Here is a 24032-nt window from a genome sequence, read left to right as displayed (position 1 = left end):
TTTTGTTCTGAAAAATGCTTGTCTTCTATTAGATCTTTCTCATCAGTTTTATATCTGAATTAACTTTTTACATGATATGCAAACACTGCATCTCTGTGTAGGAATGACCATTTCATAGTAAATTATGCATTCCATAAAGCGACGATCTGAAGCACTTATTTTAGCTGCATAGTCATATTGGTTGCATCATATGCAGGGGAGGCATTGTAAGAACTGAAAATCAAAAATATATGGAGAAATGCAGCTTTTAGAATTGGGAAAATGTGGGAGAAATCACAACAGGAATCAAGGCTTCGGACACAGCATGAGTTCACAGCACTGTTATGTCCTCAAGCATGGGAATAAAGTGGCCAACGTTGCTGATCTAATTAGCCAAGACAGAGCTACTCCAAAAAAATAGGGAGGATCCATAAATAATTTTGAGAACCTAATTTGATGTTTAGCACTTGAGAGGCAAAAGAGCAGCTTATACCAGAGGAACAATGAAGCTGAGGTTCAAGGGAGCAGTTTGCTCGTGAGACTTAAGGGATGAGTTTCTGATTGAGGGGCAATGGAGCAATTTGCACATGAGAGGTAAACTAGTATAGCTTGCACAACAGGAACAAAGGACCTGAGGGCAAAGGGAGATGCAGTTTGGACCTTTTTTATACAAGGGTATCTAGGCTGGGAGGAGCTGAACAACAAAGGTCAGCAAGTATCAAACTACCAAAGGGTATAAGGAGGTAGTCATAAACAAAGAGGAAAGAAGAGATACAAAAACGAGTAATGTGCAGAAGAGATTGTGAATGCATGAAAGAGATGGCCATCACAGTTGAAAGACTGAGGTGAAGATATTGAGACAATGGACACAGGGAGACGATTCCACATTTGCGAGAAAAAGGGACAAATAAATGCAGGTATGCAATCAGTCTGGACTTTGGGAGAGTGATGAGGTGAGAGTTTCTTGAGTAATTCAAGTGACGTCCGGTGGCTTGGGGAGAACCGAAGTAAGAGAGCAGGAGTGGCGAGGACAGATCCAAAGAGGTAGAGATCCTGAGATTGTAGGAGGATCCAGATCCTAGAATATAAAGAGGAATTTGCCACTGACATACAGGAGCAGTGTAAGCCAAAAGCTCAAGTGCACATTTTGCTTCTGACACCCAGGAAAGCACCAGCTTTCTCCCAATACCCAGAGGAGCATCAGCTTCCTCCCAATACCCAGAGGAGCATCAGCTTCCTCCCAATACCCAGAGGAGCATCAGCTTCCTCCCTACACACAGGGGAGAATAAGCTTGCTCCTGCCGACTGGGAGAGCGCCAACTTGCTCCCGAAATCTGGGGGTGCGCCAGCTTGCTGTCGATGCCCGAGCACCAGTTTGCTCCCGAAGCCTGGGGGAGCGTTAGCCTGGTCTCGATGTCTGGGGAAGCACCAGACTGCTTCTGACATCAAGGGGGGTTCCAGCTTGCTATAGAGGCCCGAGGAGGCACCAGCTTGCTTCAGAGGCCCTGGAGAGCACCAGCCAGCTCCAGAGGTCCTGAGGGGCACCAGCTAGCTCCAGAGGTCCTGAGGAGCACCAGCTAGCTCCAGAGGTCCTGGGGAACACCGGCTACCTCCACAGGTCCTGTGGGGCACCGGCTAGCTCCAGAGGTCCTGGGGAGCACCAGCCAGCTCCAGAGGTTCTGGGGAGCACCAGCTCGCTCCGGAGGTCCTGGGGAGCACCAGCTAGCTCCAGAGGTCCTGGGGAGCAACACCTAGCTCCAGAAGTCCTGGGGAGCAACACCTAGCTCCAGAGGTCCTGGGGAGCAACACCTAGCTCCAGAGGTCCTAGGGAGCAACACCTAGCTCCAGAGGTCCTGGGGAGCAACACCTAGCTCCAGAGGTCCTGGGGAGCAACACCTAGCTCCAGAGGTCCTGGGGAGCAACACCTAGCTCCAGAGGTCCTGGGGAGCACCAGCTAGCTCCAGATGTCCTGGGTAGCAGGATCACCAGCTCAAGAGAAATAAAGCGAGGAGCCAGCCAGCAAGCTCCTGATCTGCTTTCCCCAGAAGCCAGGGGAACCATCTGCTTTCCCCAGAAGCCAGGGGGAGCATATGCTTTCCCCACAAGCCAGGGAGAGCATCGGCTTTCCCCAGACGCCCGGGGGAGCATCGGCTTTCCCCAGACGCCCGGGGAGCATCGGCTTTCACCAGACGCCCGGGGGAGCATCGGCTTTCCCCAGACGCCCGGGGGACCACCGGCTTTCCCCCGATGCCTGGGGGAGCATCGGCTCTCCCAAGACGCCTGGGGGAGCATCGGCTTTCGCCAGACCCCCGTGGGAGCATCGGCTTTCCACAGACCCCAGGGGGAGCATCGGCTTTCCCCAGATGCCCGGGGGAGCATCGGCTTTCCCCAGACGCCCGGGGGAGCATCGGCATTCCCCAGATGTCCGGGGGAGCATCGGCTTTCCCCACACGCCCGGGGGAGCATCGGCTTTCCCCAGATGCCCGGGGGAACATCGGCATTCCAAAGACGGCCCGTGGAGGATCGGCTTTTCCCAGGCACCCGGGGGAGCATCGGCTTTCCCCAGACACCCGGGGGAGCATCGGCTTTCCCCAGACACCCGGGGGAGCATCGGCTTTCCCCAGACGCCCGGGGGAGCATCGGCTTTCCCCAGACGCCTGGGGGAGCATCGGCTTTCCACAGGCGCCCGGGGGAGCATCGGCTTTCCCCAGGCGCCCGGAGGAGCATCGGCTTTCCCCAGGCGCCCGGGTGAGCATCGGCTATCCCGAGGCGGCCGGGGGAGCATCGGCTTTCCCCAGACGCCCGGGGAAGCATCGGCTTTCCCCATATGCCCGGGGGAGCATCGGCTTTCCCCAGGCGCCCGGGGGAGCATCGGCTTTCCCCAGGCACCCGGGGGAGCATCAGCTTTCCCCAGGCGCCCGGAGGAGCATCCGCTTTCCCCAGGTGCCCAGAGGAGCATCGGCTTTCCCCAGGCGCCCGGGTGAGCATCGGCTATCCCGAGGCGGCCGGGGGAGCATCGGCTTTCCCCAGACGCCCGGGGAAGCATCGGCTTTCCCCATATGCCCGGGGGAGCATCGGCTTTCCCCAGGCACCCGGGGGAGCATCGGCTTTCCCCAGGCGCCCGGAGGAGCATCCGCTTTCCCCAGGCGCCCGGGTGAGCATCGGCTATCCCGAGGCGGCCGGGGGAGCATCGGCTTCCCCCAGACGCCCGGGGAAGCATCGGCTTTCCTCATATGCCCGGGGGAGCATCGGCTTTCCCCAGGCGCCCGGGGGAGCATCGGCTTTCCCCAGACGCCCGGGGGAGCATCGGCTTTCCCCAGACACCCGGGGGAGCTTCGGCTTTCCCCAGACGCCCGGGGGAGCATCGGCTTTCCCCAGATGCCCGAGGGAGCATTGGCTTTCCCCAGAGGCCCGGGGGAGCATCGGCTATCCCCAGGCGTCCGGGGGAGCATCGGCTATCCCAAGGTGCCCGGGTGAGCATCGGCTATCCCCAGGCGTCCGGGGAAGCATCGGCTTTCATTCCATCGGTGGGGGGGGGGGGGGGGGGGTGGGGGCAGAGGGGGGTCGACGGTTTGTTCCCGAATTGTGGGGACGGGTAGAGGCGTCTGTTCTCTACCGGCAAGTCAGGGTGGGGCATTGATTTGCTTCCGACAATTGGGTGTGGGCGATGTTGGCTCGCTCCTGATGGATTTGGGTGAGAGGGGGCATCAGTTCACTGCATTTGGGCTTGAGGTGGGGGAATGTCAGTTCGCTTCTGATGGACAGGGTGTGGGGGCAGGGGTTGGTACACTTCTGGGGGTCGGGGGTGTCAGTCTCCCTCCGGAAGGGCGGAGGATGATTGTGTCAGTTTGATCCGAGCATGTGTGGGGGTGGGAAGGGGGGGGGGAGAGCGGGGGGCATGAGTGAGCGCTCCCAATGAGTGTGGTCATCGGTTTGCCCCCAAAGGACTCGATAACAATTAGTGCTTTTCAAATATAGGAGCTGCTTACACGAGTTATTATGTACCACTGCTCCTTTCCGCAAACGGATTAGTTATGGGAGGTTAGGAGACATCTTTTTCGCCTTTATTTGTCTTTGCAAGAGTGAGGACGCGAAGAGCAAAATATAACTGACTGACAATGGAACAAACGTTAAGGTAATTAATGGACAAGAAGAGAGGAGAAGGAAGGGGGTGGTAGGAAGCACTGAAATAACCAAGAAAATGGTTGGGTTGGGAAAGGTTAATGGGGTAATAAAGATCATGGGTCCATATTTGGGATGAAAAATAATCTGCCACATCGCTTGTCAACCCCAATTCTGACCCATGATCTTCACTTGAAATATTGCTTAATTGAAGCTCTGGAGGGAAGAGTGTGACAAAACAGCCTCTGGAAGGTTGTTCCATAGATGGGAGAAGTTAAGAGTAAAAGTGTGGACAGCCAAGATGCCTAAGTATGAAGGAGTTTCTGGAAAAACCTGTGCATCCTGGAGTAGGCAGTGAAGGTTAGAGGACTGAGACAGCAGAGAAAGAGAGATTGTGTGTGTGTGTGTGTGTGTGTGTGTGTGTGTGTGTGTGTGTGTGTGTGTGTGTGTGTGTGTGTGTGTGCGTGTGTGTTGGAGACATGTTATATTGAAGGTAAGGTGTACATGAATTAATGTATCATCACGTATTGAAATGTGTGGTGAGTAATAATTATGTGATAATATATTAAATCCTCTTGTGAGAAAAGTTTGAATAGTGATATTGCCTTGATGGGTTGACTTACTGCCTGGACGCAACTGAGGTAGTGGATATATTGATGTGCAGTGCCTTCAGAAAGTGTGCACAACCCTTGACTTTTTCACATTTTGTGGTGTTACAGCCTGAATTTAAAATCGATAAAATTGAGTTTTTAAAAACTATCTACACATAATACCCCATAATGTCAAAGTGGATTTTTAAAAAACATTTTTACAAAATAATTCAAAATGAAATACATAAATATCTAATTTAAATAAGTTTTCAACTCCATGTGTCAAGACTCCATGGAAGTGCCTTTGGCAGTGATTACAGCTTGAAGTCTTCTTGGGTATGTCTGTATCAGATTGTACATTTGGATTTGGGGAGTTTCTCCCATTCTTCCTTGCAGATTTGCTGAAGCTCTGTCAAGTTGTATGGGAAGCGTCAGTGAACAGCAATGTTTAAGTCTTTCCACAGATTCTCCTATAGGATTCAAGTATGGGCTTTGGCTGGGCCACTCAAGGACGTTCACGTTCTGTTCCAGTGTTGCTTTTGGCTGTATGCTTGGGGTTATTGTATGTTGGAACGTAAATCTTCGCCACAGTGTAAGGTCTTTTCTATTCTAAAGCAGGTTCTCCTCAAGGATTTGCCTGTATTTGGCTGCATTCATTGTTCCCTATATCTGTACAAGTCTTCCAGTCCCTGCTGCTGAAAAGCTTTCCCATAGCATGATGCTGCCACCATCCTGATTCATGGTAGGGATGGCGTTAGATGGGCAATTAGATATGCTTGGTTTCCACCAGATGTAGCACTTTGCATTCAGACCAAAGAGTTTAATTTTCGTCTCATCAGACCACAGAATCCTTTACCTCGTGCTCTGAGTCTTTCACGTGCCTTTTTGGAAACTGCAGTCGTGCTGTCATGTGCCTTTTTCTCAGGAGTGGCTTTTGTCTGGCCACTCTCCCATAAAGCCGAGATTTGTGAAGGGCTGCAGAGACTGTTGTCGATCCAGCAGGTTCTCCCATCACAACTAAGAAACTCTGTAGTTCTGTCACAGTGGCATTGGGTTCTTGGTTACCTCCCTGACCAAGATCCTTCTTGCCCAGTTGCTCAGTTTGGTCTGACTGAGACCAGTCAGATGGTCTGGTCTGACTGAGCTGGTTTGGTCAGAAATCAAATCACTGCAAAATCACTTTTGCTTTTCATTTCCAGTGATCTGAAATCACTGCAAAATCAAACTTTGACATTTTGGTCGGACAGCCAGCTCTAGGAAGAGTCTGAGCTGTTCCATATTCTTTCCATTCCCTAATGATGGAGCTTGCTGTGCTTTTGGAAACTTTCAACACTCCAGAAATTGTTTCATATCCTTCCCCAAATCTATGCCTCCTCACAATTCTATCTCGGAGTTCTACAGACGGTTCCTTGGACTTCATGGGAGAGTTTCTGCTCTGTTAACTCTGGGACTTTGTATAGAAAGGTGTGTTTCTTTCTAACTTATAACCAATCAATGGATTTTGCCACTCTTGGACTCCAATCAAGTTGTAGAGACATCTCAAGGATTATCAAAGGAAATTGGATCCATCTGAGCTGAATTTGGAGTGTCATGGCAAAGGGGTTGAATACTTATTGACTCAGGACTTTTGAGCTTATAATTTTTAAAATTATTTTGTAAAAAGAAAAATCTATAAAATTATTCCACTTTGACATTGTGGGGTATTGTGTGTTGATCAGTGACAAAGAATCTCAATTAAATTAATTTTAAATTAAGGCTGTAACACAACAAAATGTGAAAAAGTCAAGGGGTGCGAATACTTGCTCAAGGCATTGTAGACAATCTGATGATGTGGATCCATGACCGAGGTTGCGGATCTGCCGTTTGGAGAGGTCGTGCGCTGAAAGGATCAAAACCTTAAAGAAGAACGGTGCCCAGCTGTTTATCTGGATGGCCAGGAAACTTGTCAATTACTTACAGGTTAAGATTATTACTTTCGGTAAGGGAACTATGTTTTGAGGTTTACAATTGAGAAAGTTGAATATAGAATGTTGTGACATTAACATCATTTACAGCAATCGACATTACATAGTATTTTAGAAATAGCCTATACTGTACAATTATTAAAAAGTGTGTGTGTGTGTGTGTGTGTGTGTATATATAAGTTTTTGTACGTATATGCGTGTGTACATGTGCACCCCTTCCCTTCCTGGGTGAGGGTGCGGAGCTGACTTACAATTTCGCCTGGACCGATGGGCCAAACTCCACCACATTTTGCCTACATACAGTGTTCCCAGAGCGAGCGGGTAATACTCGTATCAGAAAACAGAGACCACCGACCTGCCTGCAATGTGAGAGTAACAGACCTTGTGCTTTATCATCAAGGGAGATTCCAATAATTTTGAGAGCTTTCAATTCCACAGAATCCAGGGCACCATAGAATAATACTGGGACACCAGAGCAGAAAGCAGTGCTCCATTGAGCTATGGATAAAGGCATTGTAGACTGAGGAGCTGATTTTCCATGGAAATACTTGGATTGATGGAGGATCCCCAGTCTGCGGCTAACTTTGGAGGACACCTTTATCATGCGGTTGGCCCTGGAAAAATCAAGGCTGATGGTGGAACAGAAGTTTAAGAGACTGAACATGTCTTCCAGTCGATGACCAGAAAATAGATATGTGGGTTAGTTAGGGAGCGATAGGGTGAGACTGTGGGATTTTCCAGGATTGAAGGACATGTTCCATCTATCAGACCAGTGAATGATGATTTCCAGATCAGCAGAGAGAGGGAAAACGAGATGCAGCTGATGTCTGCCCAGCATAGGGATGGGGGTACTGTACGACACAACATGGAGTCGACTGCATAAAGATTTTGCAATGATCTGCTTAGTGATGGCAGTTTACTCCAAGGAGCTGGGTTTGTGCTGAAAATGAAGGGGATAAGGTTGCAATGTACACCAAATTGTATTCATCGGTTACACGCTCTATTTTCGTCTCTGCAGTTTCAACCAGCAAGTGAGTTTCAAGCGAGTGGCACAGACGCCGAGAGTGTGCAACAGTTCTACGACCTTCTCACTGGGTCCATGGATGTGATTCGCTCTTGGGTGGATAAAGTACCTGGCTTTGGAGAACTACTGCGAGATGACCAGGACTTGCTTTTTGACGCCGCCTTTCTGGAGCTACTTGTGTTGCGCCTTGCTTACAGGTGTGGATCATGATTTTCTTGCTCTTATTAACTCGTATGGACATTTGGCCTTGTAACTTGCTGTACATCTTGCATTCGTTTTGTAAACTAGTTTGGAAATCATGATGATTCATGGTGTTAGTGATATTTTCATGGTTATCACTCTGCACAGATGGGACCATGGATTTGTGCTGAAAAGTCAGTGGAGTGAATGAATGAATGAATGATCGTTTTAAGGCCATTTTCCCCGCTACAGCAGGGGTTAGCCTTGCGGGCCCCATGACAATCATGGTTCCCTGTTTGAGGCAATGTTTTTATGGCCAGATGCCCTTCCTGGCGCCAATCCTTAGCCGCCTCTTACGATGCACAGGGATACAGCGTACCTATTCTAAACCGAGGTACACACCGGGATCATTCACCCAGCAAGCTGGTACTCAATTTGCCGACCTCGGAAGGATGACAGGCTGAGTCAACCACCCTGGTGTTAATTCAGCGATCAACCAGGATTCGAACCCAGGATCCTAGGATCCCAAGCCGGCACCCTAACCACTAAGCCAACACCAGGCTTGAATTGAATTGAATTTATATGTTTGGTGCTGTGTTCATATATTAATGTAGCAAAAAAGGGTGGGGTTATTGCTATAAAAAGTAATACGGAGGAAAAGGGAGGGTAGAGACTTGTGAGAGGAAGGATGTTTTTATGGAAAGGGAAGGTATAGGAATAAGGTATTTCGAGGGAAATGGCATTTATGTGGCACACAAGTCGGAGGAGGAAAGGTGGAATTTTTTTTCACATGTAATATATAGATTACCCCGTTGTAAATGATTACATGCTACAGTTGATTGTAAGTATTATGCAGCAAATTATTGAATTTCATCAAACTCACGTGCCCTTTTGGAGTCTCTCCCTATCAAAATAGAATGGGTGCGTTTGTCGATTCCATACCAGACTACTCATTTGTTCTTGCATGATGGATGCAATTAAATTATCTCCTATTTTTTGACGATTCTACGACTTCTACTTATTTAATGGGCCCAATTATTCCCACCTACTGGTGGGGTCAGCCGCAGAATGATTTTGCCCCCAGTGGTTCATGTATCAGGTGGCCAGGCCTCATATTTGACTCGAGGTATTTTGGGCAGGAATATTTAATTTCTTCAAGGTGCTGGTGATAACTCGCCTACTCTTCTTGAAAGAGATTGTGGGATATTTAACGTCCACCGGAGACGAGTGATTACCTCTGTGATGTGAAGGAAATGAAGGTTAAAGTCACCCAATCCCTGATATGGTTCATGAAAAGTGAGCACTCCATTTTGACTCGTCATGGTGTCGCCATTTTCTGATGTTGGTTTGTCCAAGATAAATATTGGTTATTAATCAGGAATGTTAAATCCTCCAACACATAGGCTGATTCGTTTAACGTGCTTAATGCCGTGACACAAATTCTATCATGCAAACGTGTAAAGTGTTAAAGACATTGATCATTTTCGCGCGCTCTGTTGCGCAGCACGCGCTGGAGGGGCGTGCCACCAATGGCGACTTCACAACGCACTCAATGTCCGGTTTCTCTCTGGTTATTCTGACTTTCTTTGATGTTTAGGTCGAATGCAGCAGAAGGAAAACTCATTTTCTGCAGTGGTGTGGTGCTCCATCGGCTGCAGTGCTTGCGTGGTTTCGGAGACTGGCTGGATGCCATTCTCGAATTCTCATCCAGTCTACAGGAGTTGAACATGGACCTGTCTGCGTTTTCCTGCATCGCTGCACTTGTCATGGTCACAGGTAACTGCTGGACATTTGCCCTTTGTAAGTCACTCCTTATCAAAATACAATGGGTGCGTTTGTCCATTCGAAACCAGCAGTACTCGTTAACTGCATTAATTTAAGGATGACAGCATTGCCATATCTGGGTAGGGCACCAGTCTTTAGAGCACCGAGTGCTTTGGGAGCCACCGCTAGTTTACCAGCAATAGCACCACTTCCAGTTAGAGCAGCGATTCAGAACCTGGGGGTCGTTTTGGGTTTTCCGGGGATCATGAAGGGGTCATAAATAACATATCAATTTGTTGAGCCCATTTTTAGGAACCTATCAAAGGTACATACCACACACAGTATTTTGTTCGCGTATGCGCGTACGTCACGACCCCCAGGTTAAGAACCGCTGAGTTAGAGCATAAATTTGGGAATTGCCCAGGGTGCCGGCACACATTGGCACCTACTAATGTAAAGTCCACCCTACAATCTTTGAAGTTCATCAGCAAATTCAGCCACATGTGATGCCAGCCTTTCTTTCATGCATTGATATAAACTCAAAGTAGAACGTATGCACATATAATCACTTTTAGGAAAGATGCATGAGCAGACATCAATGTACTCTAATGTGGATTGCAAGGACATTGGCAGACAATGGACGAATACATGTACTGCATGCGATTTGAATCAGGGTTGCCAGAATCGTGCACCAGGGGTCAGATGAGAACACTAAACAGGTCAACACATCTAATGGATGCAATGCCTTAGTTAGAAACATGGCCGAGTCCTACCAAATACTTTTAAAATGGTATGTGCTGCCTCCTTGATTGACGCTCAACATTTCATAGATAGAGCACGGACAAACAACCATTTAAGTTAGCAATAATAGTGCAGGGCAATTGGCCTCCTCCTGCGTTGAAGTTCCTTGTGAAGGAACTCGTATTTATATAGGTCAGTACATGATGTACAATTACTTTTGCACCTGACAAGGAATCATCATTTAGTTATTTCAACCAGGTTTGCTTATACGTCACATGTTTATTGATCATTGATCAGAGCAAAGAGCATTTTGCTTGCAGTTTATTTAATTGAGCATTTCTTGCAGTGAGGCAGATTTTGCAGAGGAAACACGAATCACGCATGATATAGCGAACATATAAAGCCTGAGCCATGCAAGTGTAACGCAGCATGGAGTTAGCTCCGTGTTATTCTGAGTCTCCTTAAGCGGCACACTGAAGCTGCCTGGGAGCGAGGTTAATGCACCCCTGGCACATTAATGCGTTCGGCCTGTAATCAACGGCCCTGGGAGGTTTCTCCTGGTGCAAGTGTACGTCATCACCGCTTCCCGGGTCTCCCCGTGCATGCATCACCTGCCAACGCGCATCGGTCCCGGCGACATCCATGCGGTACTTGGTGACAAAGCGACCTCGGTCAAAAGAACGATCATTAAAAGCACTTGACCGATCAGAATTACCATCAGTTATGAGTTTTTGAAGTCGCCCGTGGACCATTACCGTTAACCTTTGGTTCTGCCCGCGTGGGCTTTGAAACAAGAGTGCGGAGCAATTCGTCTTTGTTGCAATCCTCGACCGATTATTTTATTTGCCGCCTATCGATGCGTGAATGATGCGTAAAGCTATGTACCGGTGAGCAGGCATTGCCGAGAACTCGCCGGGGAATCTGTGCGATGTTCCTTCGCCATTCCGATTCCATCACCAACATGCCATTTTGCCATTTTGCCGTTTTGCTTAAACGTTTGAATTATTTTGAATATAAAGTTAATTTTGCCTCATTACCATGCCAATGCGCTCGGATATGCGGTAATAATAGGGTACAGTGAGATGTAGTTTTAGAAGCATGGCTAATATCTTAACATGGGGAGCAGCATATAATTTTATTTCAGCGCGTGGCCAATTTATGCACACAATGATTTTGTTCGCTTCACCGAGTTGCAATTTACCCGTGAGACGCATGTGCTGTGCGGTATCCAGTTTTCTCATTAAAAATCCAGCGGACGGTATGAATATTAATGGCGCCTGTTGCTGTCTCACAACGTCACGGGCTCTGTCGCGTCGCGGCACGTTTGCTGCCACTTGCGACGGGTTGCTGGCGATTTTATAGGATGCACCAAAATGCGGGTGGAGGCTGATTGGGGAGACAGCTATGTACGTCACACGGTGAATTGCAGCTTTTTGAATTGCTTCTCAACAGAATTGCAGCAGACATCGCTTGATTACTGAGGGTGGTGTTGCTGCCCCAAGCCATTGACCAACCCAAAAAAATTATCAGACTTCTTTGGTTAAAGTGTTGGGAAAAACCTACCTTGATATGGGTTTGCTTTTTGTAGTCTCGTGCCCATGTAAACTCACTTCTTTATCGAAACCCTGTAATGTATATCCTGCCATGTCCCACACAACACACGGAATTATTATACTCGGCGCCGATACTCATCAACTTTTATGGTCAATTTCAAATTGTGATCAATCCCCACCTGACTTAGTAACTGCGCTGAATCTGTACATTACTTGCACAAAGTAAGTACACCCCATGCAAATTTTTGACTTTTTCAACATATTTCAACATACAGCTATTTCATCTTCATTTCAACAATATTGATAGATAAAGGTGATATAATATGGCAAATATCATGAAACATTTACATTTTGTAGTCCATTGTATAATTTAAATAAACATAAATGCAAATTTCGCATGTGGAAAAAGTAAGTACACCCTTGGCTCTAATAGGTGGTATTGCCCCCTTTGGCAGAAACAACTTCAAGTAGGCGTTTCTTATAACTGTCTACCAGTCTCTGACATCGACTGGGAGAAATTTTTGCACACTCCTCCATGCAGAATTCTTTCAGCTGTGCGATGTTTGAGGGGTTTCTTGCATGCACAGCTCGTTTCAAATCCCCCCACAACATCTCGATGGGATTTAGATCCGGGCTTTGACTTGGCCATTCCAGAACCCTCCATTTCTTTCTTTTCAGCCATTCCTTGGTGGATTTACTGGTATGCTTAGGGTCATTGTCATGTTGCAAGGTCCACCTTTGGTTGAGCTTCAACTTTCCAACAGATGGCCTCACATTATCCTCAAGCACCCTCTGGTACAATGAAGAATTCATCGTGGATTATATGATGGTGAGCTGCCCAGGCCTTGATGCAGCAAAGCTGCCCCAAACCATAATATTTCCACCACCATGCTTTGCAGTTGGTATCAGATTTTTGTGGTCAAATTCTGTCTTTGGTTTTCGCCAAACATGTCTTCTGGTAGTGTGGCCAAATAGCTCTACCTTTGACTCATCTGTCCAGAGCACATTGTTCCAGAAGTGCTGGTTTTTGCCGAGGTGTTCATTGGCAAACTTTAGTCTTGCCCTGATGTTCTTTCTGGACAGCAAAGGTTTCCTCCTGGCACACCTCCCATGTACATCAAATTTGTGCAGCCTCTTTCTAATGGTAGACTCGTGCACTTTGACATCAACAGTGGCAAGAGCTACCGGTAGGTCCTGTGATGATATTCTGGGGTTCTTGGAGACTTCTTTCAGCATCTTGCGGTCTGCTCTCCGGCTGAACTTGCTGGGGCGGCCTGGCCTGAACAAGTTGGCAGTTGTTTGGAATCTTCTCCACTTGTAGATGATCTTCCGGACAGTCGAATGATTGATTTCAAATTGTTTGGAGATCTTTTTAAATCCCTTCCCAGACTCGTAGGCATCTATAACCTTCTTTCTGAAGGCCCAAGAGAGCTCTTTTGATCCAGGCATGGTGACGCCGCACCCTTCAACAACAAAGAGCAAACCAAACTAAATGTCTGAGGTTTAAATAAGACAGGTTCCTCCAAGATCCTCTCTCACGATGTTCTAATCATTTGCACCTGAGCTGGTGCACCTGATTCTAATTTTAGGTATTTGAAGTAGTGATAAATGTCGGGGTGTACTTACTTTTTCCACATGCGAAATTTGCATTTATGTTTATTTAAATTATACAATGGACTACAAAATGTAAATGTTTCATGATATTTGTTATATTATATCACCTTTATCTATCAATATTGTTGAAATGAAGATCAAATAGCTGTATGTTGAAATATGTTGAAAAAGTCAAAACTTTACATGGGGTGTACTTACTTTTTCACGTGACTGTATATATATATATCTATATTTAAACCAAAGAAGCTCACTGACCCTATGACATGCTGCTGACATCATGGTCAGCATCATGTCTTAGGATCAGTGTGCTTATTTGATTTAATTTAATATTCCTGGCTGCAAACCTCCTGACTGCTATTCAGCAGAGCAGAGGCAAAGTATTCGCGCGGCAGCCGAAACGTGTTCCTGGCAGTTTGTGTAGCAAGCTCTGTGATGGGATTCAACCTGTGCCTTGCTGCCCCATCAAGTTAGGGGGTCTGATCATGATACCCCTAACTGATCTGATATACCCCTAACTTTATGATGCAGCCAGGCACAAGTCAAGCCCATAACTGCAAATGCTGCACCACCTGCTAGCAGCAAGCATCTTCTGCCACAAACACATTGTCTCTGCCCTGCTGATCAACAGTTAGGAGGTGAGGTTGGAGTCTGTGAGGAAGATAAAAAAAATTTTTTTTTAAAGGAGCAACACTTTACTTTTCGGAAGCCCCACACAGACACAATCTTAGTTTGTGTGTGATGTGTTGGCATAATGTATGTGCATGATGCCAGTGTCATGTTGCATTTCGGGTCAGAGTTAAAAAAGAAAAAGAAAAAAAAGCGTTGCTTGTTTTGTTGCAGAGCATTGGTTCTGCTGAAGCCGTTTCTTTGCCCTGGGGTCTTGCTGGGCAGAGTTGCCAGCTCTCTCTCAGCAGTCTTTTGAGCAAGAATTTGGAATTGGGTCAGGTGACTGGCGATAGCTCGCCTACACTTTGCAAAGGGCACCATGGTATCTTTAATGTACAGCAACTAATTATTTAATGATAAACCAGGATGGCAGTTTATAGCTGGGTCAGGATTCAATCCCAGGGTAGACGGCTTAGAGGCAAGTGTGCATACTTTTAGGTCATCCTGTCAACATATGTGTAAAAAAAATAAAAATTCACAGCACAATTCTCTCCTTATTCTTCCCACTGACCCACAGAGAGGCACGGCCTCAAAGAGCCGAAGCGTGTAGAGGAGCTGCAGGCGCGCCTTGTGACATCACTGAAGGAGCACGTAGCCCTCAATACTCCGACATCAGCTCGATCTGCGCAGCTCTCAAGGCTTCTGGGAAAACTGCCTGAACTGCGCTCGCTTTGCACACAGGGCTTGCAACGCATCTTCTACCTGAAGCTCGAGGACCTCGTTCCTCCTCCTCCTATTCTCGACAAACTCTTTTTGGACACACTACCTTTCTGAACATCGCACATTTCTCAAAACGGTTATATCTTCCCGTTATCGTTGCATTCGTTTTATTTATTCATTTTTTTGTTGTTCTCCAAATTCACCTGACCCCACTTCATACGCTTAGCAGGTCCCCTGCTAAAGTCGAGCGGAGATTCAGTTGTCCCTCCTCTTCATCACGTATAATCAGCAGCACTTGCATAGCGCCCATCAGTCAATGATGAACCAATGGGACAACCTCTTGATATTCATGGGTTGTGACAGAAGAGACTATATTCGACAAAAACTTGCTAAAAATTCCAAGAGTTTAAGTTTTTCCTTACTTAAGCCTTATGAAGAGCTGCCACTATTTTATGCTTTTTATTTCTCGTTTCAATTCAATACCATTTCATTCTTTGCAAAGTAAATACAATATATTGACTTCCATCCCACTCAATCTGTCTCCATGCAATTACACATCAATTGTACTTGATTTTATCATTCGCGATGTTTAATGTTTCTAATGTTCCATAAAAGTATTTTTTTTAATCGAACGAGATATTGCATATGATGCATATGGGCCTCTTATTAGAGTTAGTATATAATTGTTTAACGGCGAAGTGCAATTTCCGAGGCTCTGCTGTAGCATTATTATACAAAATAATGCGTTTTAGCTCCTGCTCTCTTCAGTTACAACTGAGAGGTATAGTAATGATATTATGCCGTGTACATTAAACTTTTCAAGTCTGGACACGTACTACCTGTGTGACGAGTGCACGGGCGTTAATTAATTCTGTACACATTACAAGACATGTACATTACATTGGCACAATACATCATGGGTGTCGCGTTTATCCCCATCCCCACCCTAGCTCTGGTTGTGTCCCCATTCTGTGTGCGTGACTCATGAATTTGCTGTCTGTTCTGGAGCTATTCCCACGTGACTTTAGGTCTCATAGAGGGCCATGGTTGTCACTCAAGAACTGCTGAACATTTGTTTTCCCCCTTTTATGCGCATATACGGTTAGATTGTGTTTTGATTGTTTGTGCAGCTTCTGTGCAGAATAAGTAGATAAACACCCACATTTCCGTGTTTTGTATACCTTTGTAAAATCTTTATAATATACGAATGCTCGCCATGGCAAGATGTAATAAACTATCATCGTAAAATAGAAAACGTAATATTTATAGTTTATCACCTACCCGTGCAATTGCCCACCATCTCCCAGCCTTGCATTCGTGTATGATGGAAAAGACACGATTACAAACTTTACAATTCTTGGGAAGAGCACTCAATGTGGATGACATATTTGCAAGGTTTCAGAACTGAAACGGAAATGTTTTCTTCATACTTAAATGCTGTTATATAATAGTTATAACCAAAACATGCGTCATTCTTCCATCACTATACATCCTTCATTCTATGTCTGTATTTCTGTCCTGGAAACACTGGGAATGTGCAAGTAAGGATCCGCAGATTCACTTGCTATTTTTTCAAATATCCTAAGCCAATTCAAACCAAAATATCTAAGTTCAATGCAGACAACTTGAGGAGTGATACTTGGAGAGTGGTGACGAGGATATTCAGACTTCGTGGTAGTTGCAGAAGTCCTCGGTTATATAATATCATCTTGTATATAGTAAAAGCAGTTTCATTAACGTTACTTGTAAATTTTAAATCGCGTGTAATTGGCTCAACGTGTATACAGTCACGTGAAAAAGTAAGTACACCCCAGGTAAAGTTTGGACTTTTTCAACATATTTCAACATACAGCTATTTGATCTTCATTTCAACAATATTGATAGATAAAGGTGATATAATATAACAAATATCATGAAACATTTACATTTTGTAGTCCATTGTATAATTTCAATAAACATAAATGCAAATTTCGCATGTGGAAAAAGTAAGTACACCCTTGGCTCTAACAGGTGGTATTGCCCCCTTTGGCAGAAACAACCTCAAGTAGGCGTTTCTTATAACTGTCTACCAGTCCCTGACATCGACGGGGAGAAATGTTTGCCCACTCCTCCATGCAGAATTCTTTCAGCTGTGCGATGTTCGAGGGTTTTTTTTTTGCATGCACAGCTCGTTTCAAATCCCCCCACAACATCTCGATGGGATTTAGATCCGGGCTTTGACTTGGCCATTCCAGAACCCTCCATTTCTTTCTTTTCAGCGATTCCTTGGTGGATTTACTGGTATGTTTAGGATCATTGTCATGTTGCAAGATCCACCTTCGATTGAGCTTCAACTTTCCGACAGATGGCCTCACATTATCCTCAAGCACCCTCTGGTACAATGAAGAATTCATAGTGGATTCTATGATGGTGAGCTGCCCAGGCCCTGATGCAGCAAAGCTGCCCCAAACCATAATATTTCCACCACCATGCTTTACAGTTGGTATCAGGGTCTTGTGGTCAAATGCTGTCTTTGGTTTTCGCCAAACATGTCTTCTGGTACTGTGGCCAAATAGCTCTACCGTTGACTCATCTGTCCAGAACACATTGTTCCAGAAGTGCTGGTCTTTGCCGAAGTGTTCATTGGCAAACTTTAGTCTTGCCCTGATGTTCTTTCTGGACAGCAAAGGTTTCCTCCTGGCGCACCTCCCATGTAGATCAAATTTGTGCAGCCTCTTTCTAATGGTAGACTCGTGCACTTTGACATCAACAGTGGCAAGAGCTACCTGTAGGTCCCATGATGACATTCTGGGGTTCTTAAAGACCTCTTTCAGCAACTTGCGGTCTGCTCTCGGCTGAACTTGCTGGGGCGGCCTGGCCTGAACAAGTTGGCAGTTGTTTGGAATCTTCTCCACTTGTAGATGATCTTCCGGACGGTCGAATGATTGATTTCAAATTGTTTGGAGATCTTTTTAAATCCCTTCCCAGACTCGTATGCATCTATAACCTTCTTTCTGAAGGCCTCAGAGAGCTCTTTTGATCTAGACATGGTGACGCCGCACACTTCAACAACAAAGAGCAAACCAAACTAAATGTCTTAGGTTTAAATAAAATAGGTTTTTTCCAAGATCCTCTCTAACGATGTTCTAATCATTTGCACCTGAGCTGGTGCACCTGATTCTAATTTTAGGTATTTGAAGTAGTGATAAATGTGGGGGTGTACTTACTTTTTCCACATGCGAAATTTGCTTTTATGTTTATTTAAATTATACAATGGACTACAAAATGTAAATGTTTCATGATATTTGTTATATTGTATCACCTTTATCTATAAATATTGTTGAAATGAAGATCAAATAGCTGTATGTTGAAATATGTTGATAAAGTCAAAACTTTACATGGGGTGTACTTACTTTTTCACGTGACTGTAGCTAATAGTTGATCAGAATTGTAAAAGCAGTTGAAAATGAAACAAAGTATATTTTTTAGGAATAAGAGTTATTATACGGTTGCGAGGCTACGTTTCTGTGAAGTATAGTCATGTTTATTATATGATATCAATCATCATCTTTGAAAAGATAACAAAGTATTGTGCACATGCTTTCCATCAACTAATTTCAAAACTTTCAAGGGAACTCTAAACTTTAACCATTTCTTCAACCACTTTACTTGTGCACCAAAACATACCATGATATTTCCTTTACTAATACATGGAGCAAATTGGCAAACAGTCTCTGAAGTCTTTCAACCTTCTTTTGAACAACTTCTTCTTTCTTTAAACTTTCTTCTAAACTTATTCTTCTTCTTTTTAAGTCTTTAAAACAAGGCTTCCTTTAAAAACCTTTTAATTATGATGATAATAAAAATCCGATTATGGATGCAGATAAATAAATATAATTTTTGATCCCATTCAATAGTTGGGGGGTAAAAGGCCATAGTTGAAAAGTTATTGGTGGAAGTTCTTTGGTGAGTATTAATGCCCAACACTCACCTTTAACTCAGCTAGATTAATCGATTGAAGAGCGTGTGACAACAGTTGATCACACGAGCCTGTAAAAGGCCCTCTGGGATGGCAAAGCCTTCAATTCGATGGCTCGTATGCATGTACTATATGTGTACCCGCTTTGTACATATGTATCTATGTCTATAATACAGTATTTATTTATGGCAATTAAAATGAGTTTGTACAATTTGAGAGTAAATATTTTCAGTTGAATTTTTTTTTTTCTATGTTGTAGCTTAGGTTGTGCAGTGTGCTGTTTGTGTTTTAGAAAAAGTGAGGGTGCGGTGCAAAGTTAAGAGTGAAATTGAAGCGCAGGCTGCTCGTATAGATATTGAAAACATTCATTTGATATCCTCACCCGAGAGCCGAAAGACCATAACGGACTGCCTTGGATGTCAACCCCCCTTTGTCCCGGTGGTCTTTCATTACTGAAGCCGAATAAAAGAAATGTTTGCTTTGAATCCCTGCTACAATCGTGTGCCGCAAACTGAAAACCTGCCATTCGTCGTCTTCTTCTTTAAAGGATGGCCGGCGGAGGTGAAGTTTTAGACAAACCTTCACTTTCCTGGCTCTCTTTGTGCAAAGACCTTCTAATTTAAGACGCACCCTTTAACGTTAACTGGGATTGCTGGTGACCACATCATAGGAGGCCATGTTGAATGAGTACTACTACCTCCCTTGCCCCACATATAAAATTACAAGTTCACTCGGGGGCCTCAGAAAGCTCAAAGGTCAGTCGCTTTAGGTTTCGAAGAAACAGACAAAATACATTTTCCTACCCAGAACAGAGTAGGACCACTGAACACGGCAAATGAGATGGTTTTGCGGAATGAACGTCACACTCAAGAGAAAAGCCCACTTTCGACAATTACAAGTACGCATGAAGTATAACAGCTGCGACCGACACACAGTGCCTGTAGGAAGTCTACACCCCCTTTCAAATTTTTCACCTTTTGTTGCCTTATAGCTTGTAATGAAATTGCATGAAATCAGACTTTTCCCACCTTTATTTTCACATTGTAACTCACAACTTCCAAGTGAAAAACAAATTCTACAAATTTCAGAAAATTAATTTAGAATACAAAACTTGAATATCTTGGTTGGATAAGTGTCCACACCCCCCGAGTTAATATTTGGTGAAAACACCTTTGACGGCAATTACAGATGTGAGTCTGTTAGGATAGGGCTCAACCAACATTGAACACCTTGATTAGGCAATATTTGCTCATTCTTCTGGACAAAACTGTTCAAGCTTAGTGAAGTTGCGTGGGGAGTGTTGATGGACAGCAATCTTCACGTTATGCCACAGATGTTCGATGGGAATTAGGTCAGGGCTCTGTCTGGGCCACTCAAGAACTTTTATCTTTTTTCTCCTTAGGCATTGCAGTATAGCTTTGGCTGTATGCTTTGGGTCGTTGTCATGCTGAAAGGTGACTTCCGTCCCAATTTTAGCTTTCTTGCAGAGGGCAGCAGGTTTTTCTCTCGGATTTTTCTGTATTTTGCTCCATCCATTTTTCCTTCTATCCTGGCAAGTGCCCCAGTCCCTGCTGATGAGAAACATCCCCATATCATGATGCTGTCACCACCTTGCTTCACAGTAGGGATGGTGTTCTCTGGGTGATGTGCTGTGTTGCGTTTGCGCCCAACGTAATGTTTTGCATTTAGGCCAAAAACTTCCATCTTCGTTTTGTCAGATCACACGACGTTTTGGCACATTGCTTCAAATCCGGAGTGTTTTTTGCATACCTCAAACGGGACTCAAGGTGAGCCTTTTTGAGTAATGGTTTCATTCTTGCCACTATCCGTACAGGCCAGACTTGTAGAGTTCTGACTTATAGAGTTCTGACTTGTAGAGTGCTTGGGATATTGTTGTGACATGCACACAGTGACAAATCTTTGCCATAAAGGCCTGTAACTCTTTCAAAGTCTCCATTGGCCTCTTGGTGGCCTCTCTGATCAGTCTCTTCCTTCCTTGGTTATCCAGTTTGGAGGGATGGCCTGATCTAGGCAAGGTCTTGATGGTACCATACACCATACACTTCTTAATGATTGTTTTGACTGTGCTCCAAGGGATATTCAAGGCCTTTGAAATATTTTTATACTCATCCCCTGATGTGTGCCTTTCCACAACTTTATCCCGAAGGTCTTATGAAAGCTCCTTGGTGCTCATGGTTTTAATGGCCTAAGCCTTTTTTATGAACAAAAAAAGGTTAAAAAAAAACATTAAAACATCAAACTTGAAATCAAAGCCATAATTAAAACCATATCAGGAACAATAATCAAACAAGTAAATAAACAATAAATACAAAACAAACAAGTCAATAAATAGATCAAACCAATAAACAACAATAAAAATAACCAAAGGTCCACTAAAATATCAAGGTTCACCTTTTTCCACGTTTAGCTCCCCCTCGGTCATCCCACCCCCAGCAGGGAGCCCAGGGCTCGGACCTGGGTGGCGTCCCCGCGGAAAGCAGCATCTGGATTGGACCGGGGAGTGGGCAGGGGAGTTGATTGGGGAAAGAGGGGAGGAGGCTCATGCAGCCATTTCTCAATATCCGCCTCAAAAGTCACTTGAGGGTCGGGCGGCTCTTTCTCCCCTCCTTGAGGTCCGTCTCCATGAACCTCAGGCGTTCCACCTTATAAATGGGCCAGGGGCCTTCCTTCACCAGGGTCTTCCCCTTATTGTGGCCCCTCTTGCGTTTCTTCATCTCGCAACACCCTGAGTCCATGTCCTCAAAGCCCGAGGAGGAGACGTTATCCTCCCCGCCTCCCCTCGAGGGTTCAGCCTCCACGAATTGTGGATCGACATGCCGCACCGCAGCACCCTCCTTTCCCTCCTCCTTCGGCTCTTCCTGAGCACTGGAGCGGGAGGACAACCCCTAACCACCTGGGAAGCAACATCGCCTCCACAAAAACAAGGCTTGGGGAGCTTTAAACAGTCTCGGCAAGATTTGGAAATCTGCGCTTCCAATAGAGCTGAAACGAAACTTCTTTAGAGCAGCTGATGAATCAGTTCTTGTATATGGGTTTTGAATCACGTGGTGGTGAGGTATTTTGAATTATGTGGTGGTGAGGTGTTTTAAAATGATGAGGTGGTGAGGTGTTTTTAAATCACATGGTGGTGAGGTGTTTTTAAATCACATGGTGGTGAGGTGTTTTGAATTACGTGGTGGTGAGGTGTTTTGAATGATGTGGTGGTGAGGTATTTATAATTACGTGGTGGTGAGGTGTTTTGAATTACGTGGTGATGAGGTGTTTTTAAATGACGTGGTGGTGAGGTGTTTTTAATTTCGTGGTGGTGAGGTGTTTTGAATTACGTGATGATCAGGTGTTTTGAATTATGTGGTGGTGAGGTGTTTTGAATTACTTGGTGGTGAGGTGTTTTGAATTATTTGGTGGTGAGGTGTTTTTAAATGACATGGTGGTGAGGTGTTTTTAAATCACATGGTGGTAAGGTGTTTTGAATTACGTGGTGGTGAGGTGTTTTGAATGACGTGGTGGTGAGGTATTTATAATTACGTGGTGGCGAGGTGTTTTGAATTACGTGGTGATGAGGTGTTTTGAATTATGTGGTGGTGAGGTGTTTTGAATTACTAGGTGGTGAGGTGTTTTGAATTATTTGGTGGTGAGGTGTTTTTAAATGACGTGGTGGTGAGGTGTTTTTAATTTCGTGGTGGTGAGCTGTTTTCAATTTCGTGGTGGTGAGGTGTTTTCAATTTCGTGGTGGTGAGGTGTTTTCAATTTCGTGGATTTGAGGTGTTTTTAATTATGTGGTGGTGAGGTGTTTTTAAATCACATGGTGGTGCGGTGTTTTGAATTACGTGGTGGTGAGGTATTTATAATTACGTGGTGGTGAGGTGTTTTCAATTTCGTGGTGGTGAGGTGTTTTCAATTTCGTGGCTGTGAGGTGTTTTAATTTCGTGGTGGTGAGGTGTTTTTATTACGTGTTTTATGGCTGTGAGGTGTTTTTAATTTCGTGGCTGTGAGGTGTTTTTAATTTCGTGGTGGTGAGGTGTTTTTATTACGTGTTTTATGGCTGTGAGGTGTTTTTAATTTTGTGGTGGTGAGGTGTTTTCAATTTCGTGGCTGTGAGGTGTTTTCAATTTCGTGGTGGTGAGGTGTTTTCAATTTCGTGGCTGTGAGGTGTTTTTAATTTCGTAGTGGTGAGGTGTTTTTATTACGTGTTTTATGGCTGTGAGGTGTTTTTAATTCCGTGGCTGTGAGGTGTTTTTAATTTCGTGGTGGTGAGGTGTTTTTATTACGTGTTTTATGGCTGTGAGGTGTTTTTAATTCCGTGGCTGTGAGGTGTTTTTAATTTCGTGGTGGTGAGGTGTTTTTATTACGTGTTTTATGGCTGTGAAGTGTTTTTAATTCCGTGGCTGTGAGGTGTTTTTAATTTCGTGGCTGTGAGGTGTTTTAATACGTGTTTTATGGCTGTGAGGTGTTTTTATTACGTGTTTTATGGCTGTGAGGTGTTTTTAATTCCGTGGCTGTGAGGTGTTTTTAATTTCGTGGTGGTGAGGTGTTTTTATTACGTGTTTTATGGCTGTGAGGTGTTTTTAATTTTGTGGCTGTGAGGTGTTTTTATTACGTGGTTTATGGCTGTGAGGTGTTTTTAATTTCGTGGTGGTGAGGTGTTTTTATTACGTGGTTTATGGCTGTGAGGTGTTTTTAATTTCGTAGTGGTGAGGTGTTTTTAATTTCGTAGTGGTGAGGTGTTTTTAATTTCGTGGTGGTGAGGTGTTTTTATTACGTGGTTTATGGCTGTGAGGTGTTTTTAATTTCGTAGTGGTGAGGTGTTTTTAATTTCGTAGTGGTGAGGTGTTTTTAATTTCGTAGTGGTGAGGTGTTTTCAATTTCGTGGTGGTGAGGTGTTTTCAATTTCGTGGCTGTGAGGTGTTTTTAATTTCGTAGTGGTGAGGTGTTTTTATTACGTGTTTTATGGCTGTGAGGTGTTTTTAATTCCGTGGCTGTGAGGTGTTTTTAATTTCGTGGTGGTGAGGTGTTTTTATTACGTGTTTTATGGCTGTGAGGTGTTTTTAATTGCGTGGCTGTGAGGTGTTTTTAATTTCGTGGTGGTGAGGTGTTTTTATTACGTGTTTTATGGCTGTGAGGTGTTTTTAATTGCGTGGCTGTGAGGTGTATTTAATTTCGTGGTGGTGAGGTGTTTTTATTACGTGTTTTATGGCT

At 44.7% G+C, this 24032-nt stretch overlaps 1 protein-coding gene across 1 annotated transcript in view; it reads left to right on the top strand.

Annotated features, from left to right (window-relative positions):
* LOC137431595 (nuclear receptor subfamily 4 group A member 2) overlaps positions 1-16828 on the top strand; it is a 29375-nt gene extending 12547 nt beyond the window's left edge. Inside the window, exons 6-8 of the mRNA XM_068123094.2 lie at positions 7674-7876; positions 9457-9635; positions 14715-16828. Coding sequence (XP_067979195.2) covers positions 7674-7876; positions 9457-9635; positions 14715-14971 — 639 coding nt within the window. The 3' untranslated portion in view covers positions 14972-16828. The remainder of the gene's footprint in view (positions 1-7673; positions 7877-9456; positions 9636-14714) is intronic.
* The last annotated feature ends 7204 nt before the right edge of the window (positions 16829-24032 follow it).

This window comes from Myxine glutinosa, chromosome 7, assembly GCF_964187855.1.
Source record: "Myxine glutinosa chromosome 7, kmMyxGlut1.1, whole genome shotgun sequence".
NCBI classification, from domain to species: domain Eukaryota; kingdom Metazoa; phylum Chordata; class Myxini; order Myxiniformes; family Myxinidae; genus Myxine; species Myxine glutinosa.
The sequence above is the reverse complement of the archived record's forward strand: the minus strand, read 5'-3'. Positions and strand labels throughout refer to the sequence as shown.